This window comes from Phocoena phocoena, chromosome 10 (genome assembly GCF_963924675.1).
Source record: "Phocoena phocoena chromosome 10, mPhoPho1.1, whole genome shotgun sequence".
NCBI lineage: Eukaryota > Metazoa > Chordata > Mammalia > Artiodactyla > Phocoenidae > Phocoena > Phocoena phocoena.
Window position 1 is genome coordinate 79,098,952 of NC_089228.1, and position 14,265 is coordinate 79,113,216.

A 14,265-nucleotide genomic window follows, 5' to 3' on the forward strand; every position below is an offset into this window, starting at 1 on the left:
AGAAGTATGGATAAAGATGTGGTACATATATACAATGGAATATTACTCAGCCATAAAAAGGAACGAAATTGGGTCATTTGTAGAGATGTGGATGGACCTAGAGACTGCCATACAGGGTGAAGTAAGTCAGAAAGAGAAAAGCAAATATCGTATATTAACGCATATATGTGGAATCTAGAAAAATGGTACAGATGAACCGGTTTGCAAGGCAGAAATAGAGACACAGATGTAGAGAACAAACGTATGAACACCAAGGGGGAATCGTGGGAAGGGGTGGCGGTGGGATGAATTGGGAGGTTGGGATTGACATATATACATTAATATGTATAAAACAGATAACTAATAAGAACCTGCTGTATAAAAAATAAATAAATAAAACTAAAAAAAAAAAGTTCTGAAATACGTTGCAGCATAGATGAATCTTGAGGACATTATGCTAGGTGAAATCAACCAGTCACAGAAGGACTAACACTGTATGATTTCATGTATATAAAGTATCTAAAATAGTAAAACTTATAGAAGCAAAGAACAGAATGGTGGTTTTTGATTTTCATATGCACAACTCCAGAAAAGTAAATGAAGCTAGCAGTGGTACTGGGACTGAACAGGAAGGTAACGGAGGACCAAGAAAGCTGGAGAGGAGAAAATGAGCTCTCAGGGCCTGTTCTGGGCCAGGCGCTTTGCATTTGCCATCACATTTATTCTTTATAACATTGAGAGCCAGTGTTTGTTTCCCCATAGGTACAACCACATTGTACCTATGACTTGATACTGTACCAGAGAATCATCTGTACATGATTAGGGGGCCATGACCTTTTCCTTACACCATACTGAAGATACAGGTATGACAATAATACTCCTCACCATGTTGGCAGGGGTGGGGGTAGGTGGGTAGATGGTTTGTTAAACATTTCCTGCCAACCTAATGTTCCCTTTTGCAGACACTGGCATTGTAGACTGGTGGTGAAGGGGATTTCTTCCAAACTAACAAAGATACTGAGTATTAGCGGCTTTTGTTATAGATTCCCAACGGCAGCAAACATTTCTGTGCGGATGCAATTACAGCAGGTCTCCGAATGTCACAGGTACCTACCTCTCAGCATGGAATCTGATGTCCCTTCCAGAGAAACAGAAATGACCCAAGGCTCTGATGGGGGCCCCAACGACTCTACTCTCCGATTCTGGAAACAGGAAAAAAGGGGAAAAGTTGGACTCAGAAGAGAATTTTGTGAAGTTATCTGAAAAAGAAGAGGATTCACACAGAATCTTTTATAAAGCGCACATTCATGAGAAATAAACAAAGGAAAAAAATAATAAATAAATATTTTCTTTCTCATGTTAAGAAGAATATATCAGATTAGCTTACTGAGCAGAGAGAAGGGAGATTATTGCAAGAAAAGTTGGGGCAGGGCAGTGAAGAGGAGAAAGGAAAGTTAAGTTTACAGAAAAGGAGAGTGGCACGGTGTGCTGAGGGTTAATAAGGAAGGAAAGATTAAGACAACAAAGCAGGAGAGAGTTGGGTCAGTGCCAGGCTAGAGCAGAAGTGTGGACCTCAGGCCCATGGCCTTCAGCCCTCTGTAAGCACGTCAGGGGAGGCATTTCTAAAGTCAAGAGTGGAAAGCTGATTTGAGTACCATATTTCACTTCTTCCCCCCTTGATATTAGTAAATATAGACAAGATAAAATTGAATCAGAGGGTATGGACACTGAAATTAGAATTAAGCACAGAAGCCTCTTGTTGATGCTGTACTTAACCACATACAGGAGAAATCATTTAAAATAACATAGAACTATAATGCAGATGTGATGGCATAAATTCCTTCATTAGCATATAAAATGACGTCTTCAGATATAGATCCAACACTTGGAGAAGGCGAGATTTCTGAGAAGATACATGAGACCTACTGTAAGAATTTGCTTGAGGAGGGCTTCCCTCATGGTGCAGTGGTTGAGAGTCTGCCTGCCGATGCAGGGGACGCGGGTTCGTGCCCCGATCCGGGAAGATCCCACATGCCGCGGAGCGGCTGGGCCCGTGAGCCATGGCCGCTGAACCTGCGCGTCCGGAGCCCGTGCTCCGCAACGGGAGAGGCCACAACAGTGAGAGGCCCGCGTACCGCAAAAAAAATAAAAAGAATTTGCTTGAGGAGAAAAAGTATCAGAATTCTATTTTTACCCTTGATCAAATTCTGGACATTTATAGAAAGTGGAAGGAAAGCAGGCTGTGAAATGGAAGGAAAATAATGAAAGAAGTTAGATGTTCTAAGTGCACCAAATGTCACAGGGTGGGCACTCTGTACATGTGAAGATGATGCAATGTGAAACGTGCGCCAAATACAACATGGTACCCGGCTCTGAATAAAGATTGTTACCTGTGCACAAGGTACCTGCTTATCCAGAAGAATGAGCTGTGGTTGTACTGTAAGTTCTTTTCCCACTTCTCCATCTGAAGGCTGGACTAGGACTGAAAGACCATAGGGCCGAATATATATCAAGTTCCCAGTTTCGAAATTGCTTGTATTTCTGGCACATGTTAAAAAAGAAAAGAATACATGCCTAAGATTACAGATATCCTATCACTGCAGTAGCTTTTCTCCATAACACATTATTACCAGTGAGAAGATTTGCATTTGCCTTTGTTTCTAGAAACTGAATAATACACTGTATAGCAAACATGACCTTATAACTAAAGAATAATTATATATTTACTTTATGTGTTTGCTTTGCCATAGGAAAGAATGCACTGGTTGGGACGGGGGTGGGGGGGAGGTGGGAGGAGAACATACTATGAACTTAGATTTTTATCACAATTTGTTAATATCAGCTCCAAAAAAGCCTTAGCGAGGCAACTTAGCAGACTAAAATATTTAGAAGGTGGGGATGTGTTCTAAGTATGCTAGTAAACCAGCTCTCCCCCAAGAGGTGTTAGTGTTTTCCAATTTCCACAGTATAAATACATTCACCATGGCTAATTCTGTGGTACCAAGATGACGTCACCGAAAAGAACTGGAAAGAGATGCCTGGGAGCAACCTCCCACACCACTGTTTCACATGGAATAGCTCATTTAATCTCACAACCACCCTTTCATGTTCATTGTCTCCACTGGATGCTTGCGCTAAATAGAATCGACAACTGTGGAATTCATTGATTAATTGATTTCAGTTGAATGAAGTCCTTAGGGAGAATAATACTTATTTATAATTAATATATGCCGAGCACTTACACCCTGTACCAAGTACTATTCTATGCTTTCCACCTATAACCTCATTGCATCTTTAAAGTGACACTATGACATAGGTACTCTTATTTGCACATGAAGAAACTGAGGTCCAAAAAGGCTTAAGTATTTTGCCAAAGGTCTTACGAAGAGTAAGTGTATGACCAAGGTCCAGAGCTATACTGTTTTTCATCTCTTTTGAGCACATTAATTGCTGATGTGACTTAGCAATAAAATGGAATAATTATAAAATAAAATAGTTACATAATTCATGATACCTCAAAACATCTTTTTACCGGAGCTTTGGTATTTTTGAAGACCCAAGGCAGCTCTATTAAACGAATATTCTGGGTTATACACCTATTGTCCCATTAAGCCTATTGTGTATTACACATCAGAGGCATGCAATAGAGTTTTAGCAATTAAATGGATATATATAGACACCATATATCACACATATTACCCTAGTACAGGGTAATAGATTACCCTCAAAACACCCTAGGTCAGGTCTAACAAGGCTTTGAGTTTTTTTTTTAATAGTATCCTACCCAGCCCTCAATTAAATGCTTGTGAGTCAACTACTTGATCCCCTAATCTTTTTTTTTTTTCTTATGTGAGGAGAAAAGGATATTTATTTTAACAGAGAGTGTATGTGAGGTAAAGGTGACAATTAGTCCTAAGAAGAGGAAACAGTGCAAGAACAAATACAGAGGATCACAAACTATGAAGTTTCTGTAGGGAGCAATTTCCCTCTCCCCTGAGAATCCTGGAAAATGGGGGATGGGGCATGTGTGGTCCTACGAATCCCTTTTGGTCATTTACCAGCTAAGGCCCTGACCTCTGCTAGAATCACTCACTGGGAATTCCACACACACTAGTCTGATCATCATTTATTAGTTTGCTTAGCCTGAATGAGTAAGCCTCCTTTTTATTTAAAGAAAAAATTGAAATAATATTTTAAAACCCCATGTTATTCATTGCATCCTCTACAGCTCCTAGGTTACTGGAAAATTCTAACATTGTTATCAGATGCTATTTCTCCACTGGCCTATTTCTTAAAAGCTTTCTGATGCAGGACAGGATGCAGGCTGGCCACGTAGGTTAAAGAAACCAAAAGACTCCATCCAAGGTCCTGACATAAGTACGTTGATGTCTAGAGACAAGGGATGGGAACCAACTACCTGAACACTTGCTAAAAGGCCCGTCCCTGACACACTTTAAAGTTTATTGTGAGCAAACATCTCTGATTAAATGTAAACAGCATCCCACTGGAGGTCAGAGACTTGCTGCTACAGCATATCCCAAGGTAATACCACTTTAAGCTCCACATAAACTCATAGGCAGTTTCTAACCTAAAACCTGACCGTAGGTGGTACAGTTTTTTACGATATGTTATAATAGTGCAATAAATCTGTTAGCTTAAAATCGAATCTCCGTGGCCTTTTAGAGAAATCATCATTAAATGCAGGGTCTTGTTAATGATGCCATCGAAGTGAAATTGTTTAATCTGCTAAGGGGGTGAAAGGTCACCAAATGAATTTTTTATAATACATCAACTTGACACGCAATAGGGAAAACTGTAATAGATAAAAGCAAAGGAAAAGGGCACTGTCTTCTTCTGATAGGTCAATAGCAGCCAGGAGAGTCACTCATCCACTTTCCTTTCACGATGGGGCTCCTTTTGCATTTAATATGGACACCCAATTAATACCTCAGCACCACAGACAACCTCATTTTAGGTGACTTATAGCAATTTCTCCCCCTTCCCTGAAATGAAAGTGATCACAATACATCATAGCATTGTGCGAATTAACGTTAATTGATTCAAGTTACCAAGCAATGATGGGCCACTTATATAACCCAGGCGTTATTGGGTGCTAGAAGGGATGGAGGGAAGATTAGATTCCAGTGTCCGTTGCTGTGACGACGGGAATCACCTGACACCTTGTTAGACAGTTGTAAGGTTCTATTGCTGGCCCCAGTGGGGTCGTCAGTAAACCGGAGTGATGTCCAAACATCATTATCCGCTGCTCCGATATTAAAGCAAAGGGATTAGCAACTTATTGCAAGCAACCTGGATTTGTCATTGTGCTGTCGTTATCCAATTTCCAACCGCTAATGTGACTGTAGCCTGCAGGCAGAAGGACCTACAGCCAAACTTTAAAAAATGGGGGAGGAAAGTTCCCTCCAATCCTCCCAGTTTAACCACTATTTCACAGCTTCCAATAGCCAGCCAGGTATGTGGAAGAATTTTTTTTTTCCTTCAGTGCTTAAGTGCTAGCAAAAGAGAAAGACCAAGAAAATACAGAAATGTCTGAGTTCAGAGATCACTACTATTCACTCCAACTCTTGCTTTTTAATCTGCCAGATCTGAAATGCTTCCCCTACAGAAGAGGGGATTGTTTCTATCTGCATGGCAAACTGAGCAAACAAATAAATAAATCATCTTGATGAAGGCTAGCTCTGGGCAGTGAGGTGAGGGTGGGGCGTTTTGAGATACTTCCTCACTTCCTCTTCAGCCTTGGCCTCCTCAAAGTTACTAAGTCAGGTTCCTATAAAAGAGCCCCATGTTTTGATTAAATTTTTTAGGGTATGCCGTGAGGGAACTTAAATTTCAGAGGAGTTTGCGAGATTCTGTACCCTGGAAGAAGAAAGCAAGTTCTCCACTCGGTTCAGTTTAACAAACAAATGTTAACCCTTCCACCATGCACAAATATTGTTTTAGGCACTATGAGATAGGCAAAGATAAATACAACACCATAACCTCGGTCCCTCAGGAATGTTCTTCCACAGAGTCCGTAAGGCAAGAATGACTTTCCTGGCTATCTTTCAGAGCTGACACATACCATTTTATTTATATTTCATAGTCCTAATGCTCCCTGTTAAACCTAGTCAAATGCCCTTAGCTGCCATCAACTCCTAAGAGAGAAAAAAATGTCTTATGATCTCATGGTTTCTTTCTGGCATCACAGCATAGTGATTCCAAACTTCACACATTACAAGCATCCAATACATGTTACTATAGGAACACTATGACCAATCAGTACCCACCATGCACTTCCTCTGTTCTTAGGTCATTAAAATGCCTCTAGAAAGCCGCCACCTATCTTGGACCGGCCAACTTCAAATTCTGATACACTCTTGAACTGGTGCACTTACTGCTGTGCTCCAATACTTGTTATTAAACTCTTATGGTTCTTTGGAATTTTTCACTTCAAACTGAGATTTGAGGAACCACAGGCATAGGTTGCACTGTGCCATGAGAATATAAAGACACAAAATAAACATGGCACATCCTCCAACAAGGTCAACTCAGAGGTCAAAACCTAAGTATTTTAGTCAGAAAATTGTTCAAAATAATATTTTATAATAAATCTAGCATGAATATCTTATCTGGGATAATGTAAATTCTGAATACATTTTTTAAGATCATACACAAATATTCAAAATTTCCTGTTTGTGATGGAGTCCCCTAGCAGTCATAGTCTAACCAGGAAAAGAGAAATCACTCAAGATCTTTCTGATGGAAGAGATTTGTTACAGGATATTGGTTGCACAGGAGTATTAGAATAGCAGAGAAGTCAAACCGGTTACATTTCACTATTTGCAACATGTATTTAATGATCACTTATGGTGCATGACACTGCTTAGGTACTCTTGGGAGTATAATAGTAAATTGAAGCCTTGACCAACGAATGAATATTATAAAGATAAAAATATACTAATTTTATGAAAAACTAGATTAATGGTTAAGCAGGTTCATATTGAATTAATGATTTCCTTGTAATAGACATAGAATAATGAGATTTAATATACCATATTCTTATTAGACAGTTGTGTAAATGTTTGTTTTCCCTATCTATTAATTTTAAAATCTCTAGATTTTCATATGAGCCATACAATTTTTTGGACATAATAACTGTTCAATTAATGTTTGGGAAATAAAAAACATTCAAATGTAAGTTTTCATGAGTCTTTATTATATTTAGCTACAACTTCACCACCCGTACACATAAATCTTAAACTGATTGTAAGGTAGTACGGTTCTGGTTCAATTCTGGAACTAGAACTACATGTGCATGTGGGTGGAAAACTACTGGATGCAGATAAGTCAACAGCAATAATGGATTAGAATTTTCCTCCTGTTTATAAGGAAGAGAGAAGGGAAAATGTAAACTGTAGAAGTAGAATCAAAGATTTAGTGGTCTGGGGCCATTTAGTATAAGAACAAGGGTCCCTAAGGGCATCACTGCAGTAACAGAGCTGTGAAATAAATGATAGCTTTAATGATGACCATGAATCATCAATAAAAATGTGAAAGGTCTACATTATTTTCCATTTAATAAGGCTGGATAATATCTATTTCTTTTTAGTTTAAGAGATGAAGTCTTTTTAAAAATGTAGTGATAAAATAAACAATTTTTAATTAAATGGAAAGTTTACTTATGCAGAGCATCTCATTTTCCCGCAAAGCCACATATATAAAATACCATTATGATAATTTTGCCATCCACCTAACTCAACAAAGCAATGAATTTGTATTGTAGTGAAAAAAAGAAATGGTGCAAAAACACTCTTTAATGGCAAAGCTGTGGTTTTGCCAGGAGGGAGGAAAGAGACAGGCTAGCAGTACAGGAATCCCTTCCCGGATGAATATTCTGCCAGTCTTGAGAAGAGCATCCTTCAGTGTTGACAGAAAGACCCTGTCCTTGCATACTCCAAATAGCTGTTTCCTAGAAAGCAGGTGCCCAAGGGGCAGGGAGAGATTGCACAAGAGAAGATGTTAAATGAGCCTGAATGTCACCAAAAGACTCATGTCACCAATTGTCTCTCCTAGTTTTCTTTCTTTTCTATTCCAAGTCAGCTTGATAAGTTGTGCCTTATACACAGTGAGGAAACTAAAAAGCTACTAATGTGAAGGGTGCAAAAACACATAGGTATATACCACCACAGAGCCATGCTCACATTCCCTATAACTATTTTTAGGGTCCAAGGTTCATGGCAACGTCAGAAACAAAGAGTTTTATGTGAGATAGTGTATTAGTTTTCTACGGCTGTGAAACAAAACTCCACACACTCAGTGGCTTAAAATATCACAAATCTATGATCTTCAGGTTGTGGGTCAAGAGTTTAGACAGGCTTGGCTGGGGGTTCACTGCTTAAGTGGAGGCTCTCAGGAGAATCCACTTCCAAACTCATTCCAATTGTTGGTGGAATTCATTTCCTTGTGGCTGTGGAATGGAGGTCCCTGTTTCCCTGTGGGCTGTCAGCTAAGGTCCACCCTGTACTTACAAAGTGCATCTGATTTTTTTCTCATGTGGTGCCTTTCATCCTAAAAGCAGTGACACTTCAATTCCTTCTCACACTTGGAATCTCTCTGCCTTCCTCTTCTGCCACAGCAGGATAAAGCTCTCCTGTTTTAAGGGCTGTTGTGTGTAATTGTGCCACCTTGATAATCCTGGGTATTCTCTCCAACTTAAGGTCTACTGTGCCACATAACACAGTGTCTTCATAGAAATTCTATCTGATCCTATTCATAGGTTCCCAGGATTAGGGCAGCATACCTTTGGGTGGTCATTTTAGAAATTCTGCCAACCACAAATAGCTTTAGCATTTCAATAGCTAAACTTCCATGAAAGATACAGATATATTTATGCTTACTATATGACAAAGGATATTATTTAGAGGTGGGTTGGTTTTTTTTTTTTTTTTTTTTGCGGTACGCGGGCCTCTCACTGCTGTGGCCTCTCCCATTGCGGAGCACAGGCTCCGGACACGCAGGCCCAGCGGCCATGGCTCACAGGCCCAGCCGCTCCCCAGCACGTGGGATCCTCCCAGACCGGGGCACGAACCCGTGTCCCCTGCATCGGCAGGCGGACTCCCAACCACTGCGCCACCAGGGAAGCCCAGGTGGGTTGTTTTTATGAAGCAGGAGAAAGAGAGGGAGAAGAAGAAAAGACAGGAGGGAAAGAAACTCAAAAGAGCAAAAATCAAGTTTCTACTGCCAGGATTCCAGATAAAAGGCAAAATATAAAATAAGACCCTCGTGGGGAACCCCAAGTTTAAAAAGCAGAGGTTGAACATATGTTTATCTCTGTTCCCTCTACTCCACCGAAATTACTTAAAAGGAGAAAAATGAATAAAAATGGTGTAAATCAACATGGATAAAGAAGGCAGGAGAGGAGAGAACAACCAACAACAGAGGTTAACAAAGCTTTGGAAGACGGAAGACAGGTTCATGGAACTGACTTAGCCATGCAGAAGACACTTAAATCTAGATGCCTCTAGAGGAGGGTAGACTGGGAGAGGCCAATGTGTTGTATATTATTTGATTAAAAAAATAGCACTCCATTTCTCCCCACAAAGCAGAAAGTTGGTAGCTTTTTGAAAGCAGGTAGTACTCCCCTTGATAAGTAAATATCTGATACGGCCTCAATTTGTTGAAATGCATGTAACACCATTAAATTAACAAGAGTGAACCTTTAAAGAACATTGTAGATGTTTCCACTGAAGGGCCTATGTCCTCAGACTAATTTCTGCTGTCTAAAGGTCACTTCATTAGCTTGTCAATGGCTCTCCAGTGAGTTCAATGGAAGTCTGAGTTGACACTGATCAAAGTTGAAAGAAACAGGGCTGGCCCTGGGATCTGCCCCGGGCTTCAGGGTTGTTTACCATACTGTACAATTCTTAGGCCCATGGGAAAATTTGCTGGTTCTCGTTAAGTCCCTTAGGACATGGCATTTCTCATTCTGCAGAGATTTATTCAGATATACTTCAGAAGCAGCCTTTCGTTAGCTTCAGAAGATTTTTTTTTTTTTTTTGCATATCTAGGAAACCTCTCTTAAAATACTAAAGAAACTGAGAGAGATGGGGACTATAACACATCCCAACAGAAAGTTGATGCTACGTGTCACCAATTGTCTGTCTGAGTTTTCTTCTCTATTCCAAGTCAGCTTGATAAGGTGCTCCTTATACAGAGTGAGGAAACAAAAAGCTTCTAATGTGAAACTGCCGATACACGTTCAGCAGTTTCTTATCAAGTCAGAAATACATGAGTCAAAACTGAAAACACGATGGCTATGACAGGTGGTGGGCAATAAAGGCGCTCTTTTCTCTGAAGCTCACGATAGGATGATCTCCCACACACATATGTGTGCATACTTACACTTGTGCTGGGTCCACTCTCTTTCCTGGGTTTCCTCTGCTTTATCTCCATTGCTTCTACTCTTTGACTTTGCTCTCCTTCTAGTTAAAAGCTAAATATTCACTGAGTCTTTTTTGTTGTTGTTGTTGTTTGGGGTTTTTTTTTTTTATTTCTTTTTTTTCTTATTAGTCATCCATTTTATACACATCAGTGTATGCATGTCAATCCCAATCGAGTCTTTTTTTATATAATATAAAAATCAGTCATTTTGGAAGGATGACCTATTAAGAAAGCTCAGTACTGTAAAATCTAAATAAAATTGAGCAAAGAACTGGCTCTATTTCTCTCTAGTCACCCATACATAGAATATGCTCAGAAGAACTCGGTGGAATCTAAATGAAACTGGACTAAAGGAAAGAAAATATACTTAAATGTAAGCTGAGATACATTGGCACCATCCTTTCTCAGATTCCTGATCTTTATATTATCGTGCATAATATCATAATTACATCAATAACATGGTGAAGGTTTAGTGGTTAGTAAAACTATCCAAGATATAATAGATTCTGAGCACTCATGCAACTAGGAGTATCTTTAAATTCTAAGCTAACAATCCTCAAAGCCCTTCACATCAACCAGAATCCGGAAAAAAAATTGCTTGAGTTTTCTTTCCATATCTTCCGTACATACTAGTGTCCTGTAAGGAAGAGGAACACCAAAGACAGGTAAAATATGATACATAAACATTAGCAAAGCTTTCATTTGGATATGTTGCTCTACGTATAAAAAGGCAATCAATGTATTAGTTGAATATTCCTTAAAATGTGAAGGTATGTCTTTTTGTTTTGCTTTTTATTTTATAGTGAATACCACATCCACTGGAGATGGTTGTATAGAAGTAATTAATACCCATTAAATATTAGTTGCTTATTTATTAGCACTACGACAAATACAGTGAAAAAGCAGCAAGAGAATAATCTAAAACAATATGAGCATTCTAAACTTTCACTGAGTAACACAGCTCAGAATCTAAATAATTTTTACCTATTTCAGGGACCCAACATCAACTATATCAACTCAAAACGTGCATAGGTTTGAGCTTATTTTTCCAGTGGTGATGACAAGCTTGCAGGGAACATCCATGTTTGAATCTTCTGAGTCCTCTATAACCAAGCAGCACGCATGTGTGAAATGGTTAGTTTATACACGTTTTCTAAGCATTATGGCAATTTCATATCGTCTCTCAGTTTGCAGTATCATTTCTGGTTCTTTTGTATCTGCTAAAAATTAGAGCTTGGGACTCTAACAGTCTTGATCTTGTGACAGATGTCTTAGATGAACTTGGGCTGGACAATTCATTTCTTGGGTAAATACAATGTACAAAAAAATTGAGAGTCATTTATACTTGCCTCCTCTTATTGTGTACTTCATGTACTTCTTCATTTACTAAGCTCGGGGAAATATTCAGCTAAATTTACTTCTGAAGTGTGTAGTAAACATTGATCTGGTAAAGAACTTCAAAATACAAGCTTGTAGAGTCAGAATAGCATAGCACAAAGGATATTATGGATCCTACACAGGTCTGTGCCATAAACATAGTTGGCAGCAATTATGTTCTGCCTCACGCAATTTGACATCCTTTCAGGGCTTTATAATCCTAGGTTAAATAAAACCCAATCAGGGTCACGGCTTTAGCTTAGTTAACTCCTGGGCATCCCTCCAAAATGTTCCTAAATATAAGTCTCTTCCCCAGTCCCTACAGGCAGTATTATTAACAACACCCTGAGTACTCAAGTCTTAGCTCATAGCTCTATGGAATTGTGATAGATAGTGTTTTTGTCCCATAAGGCAAAGATCATATCTGTTTCACCTTAGCAAACCCAGAATCTAGCCCACTGCTTAAATATGCATTACATGATAAATGAATGAACAAGCATATTGAAAACAAGTTGCCTTAGAAAAATCTCTTCCTCCATGTTTTTCATTTTAAAGTACCAAAATAAAACGTCTACATCTACCCAGGAAATAGAATAACCATGAAGACTACAGATTTAATAAAGAATTTTAAAATTGAGAATTTAAGTCTATAAATGGCTCTTGACATTTTTATTCTTATCTTAAAAAGCAGACAGGTTATGTGGCTCAGTGTAAGTAGGCTGACATTTGCAATATGCATCCAAGAAATCAGCTCTCATTTAGAAGTTATTATAATTAGTACTTACCCATAGCCGATGACTCCCTTTGACTGAGTCACTAGTAAGGCCCCAATAGTCATATTCAGAACATTCTCTAGTACTCCAGTCTGTTGAGCAGTGATAACCTGGTGAGCCAAAGTCTGTAATTTGTTACTTGATAAGGATGGAATTACTCCAGTGTTCCTTACTGCTGGCAGATCACCAATTTCAACGACCATCACTTTTGAGATAGTTTCCATAGTGGTGGGCGGTAGGACTCTATATGAACTCATTTCCTTCATGAGAAGTCTACGCTGACCAACTCTATCATGACTGGCACAAGTCACAGTTGGGCAATTGCGCTTTCTCTTTGCTCTACGGTCAGCCATGGCCTTTAAGGTTGCTTCATTACCAGGCATCTCATGAATAAACCTGATTTGGTCTTGGCTGACCTGCAAGAAGTCAGTTAGTCTTTCAAGGGTCATCATTTCCCAGCCTTTTTCTAGAACTGAAAACATCACAGTGAGGGCCAAATGAATGGAAACACCTGAGCGAATTTCAATGGGCTCCTCTCCTTGTAGGACAACATACAAGAGGTTATCCATGATGCTGAAATAGTTGGCGCCAATAGACCCATTCAGCAGTGAGGAAGTTGATTGAACCTGAGTAGGTGTAATGAATCTTTCCCCTAAGAAAACATTCGGGCTCTGGAGTTCATGGTAGAATACAGCCAAGAGGAGCTTGGAGGTACTTTTGTTCCCCAATAGAAAAAAACGCAAAACTTGAGGAGTCTGATCCACAAAGCAGACCTTGGTGATTTCCTTGGTGGGTAAAATGGAATAGAAAGCAGATACAGACCCTGAAGTGGAGCAGGGAGTATTGGCATTTACGCTACTGAAGGTGTCAACAAAACCACTAGTCACAGATACAACTGGATATAACTTTTGCATTGCCCAAGTGGCATCAGCACTGTCAAGAATTAAGATCACTTGGTCAGTCTGTTTGCAGATGTAGCCTTGTATCAGCGATCGGTATGTGCATTTCTGCTCTTCTCTAAATGTGCCTATAAAATAAAGGAAAATAAGCAAGTGACGTAAGAACCACAATCTCTCAAAGATGATTTACAATCCATCACTCTCACCATCATCAGTAACCTCAGGAAACATTTACTGAGTATTCAAGTGTGAGAATGCAAAAATTCTTGGGCAAAATATGGAAAGATACAGCTCTTTAATATAATTTAAATTTATATGTTACATAATATGCTATTTAAAGTTAATAATGGGCATAATAGCTAAGTGGTAAAAGAGCTGAATAAACAAAGTAATTAAGAAAAAGGAATAATCACTAAGGTCTACATAATGGAAAAAGGATAGGCGAGAAGAGGATAATGATATTTGAGTCAATGGGAAAGAGGTAGATTGAGGGGGCGGGAACAGAGATTTTATGGAGGTATATTAAAATTGAAAAGGTATATTGTGACCAGATTGTGAAATAGTTTGGATGTCAGACTATATAATTTCCTCATACTTTTTCTCTAAACATGAAGAATAAAGAAATACAACAGGCGGAGAAGAGGAAAGTAGTAATTTGGGGAGTGTTGACATTAAATAGAGCCCAAGTTGAGGACGACTGCAGCTAATGAAAACATTTAAAGAAACAGCATTATTCACTATTCCCACTATTCCTAATCTTCCTGTCTATGAACCTAGAGTACTTCCTGTTCTGAATT

At 39.1% G+C, this 14,265-nt stretch overlaps 1 protein-coding gene across 1 annotated transcript in view; it reads right to left on the reverse strand.

Moving 5' to 3' along the window:
• Positions 1–14,265, reverse strand: part of PKHD1 (PKHD1 ciliary IPT domain containing fibrocystin/polyductin) — a 430,010-nt gene that overhangs the window by 28,281 nt on the left and 387,464 nt on the right. The window contains exons 60-62 of the mRNA XM_065885004.1: positions 12,582–13,596; positions 2,385–2,520; positions 1,094–1,181 (exon numbers count right to left, since the gene is read on the reverse strand). Of these exons, the coding sequence (XP_065741076.1) occupies positions 1,094–1,181; positions 2,385–2,520; positions 12,582–13,596 (1,239 nt within the window). The remainder of the gene's footprint in view (positions 1–1,093; positions 1,182–2,384; positions 2,521–12,581; positions 13,597–14,265) is intronic.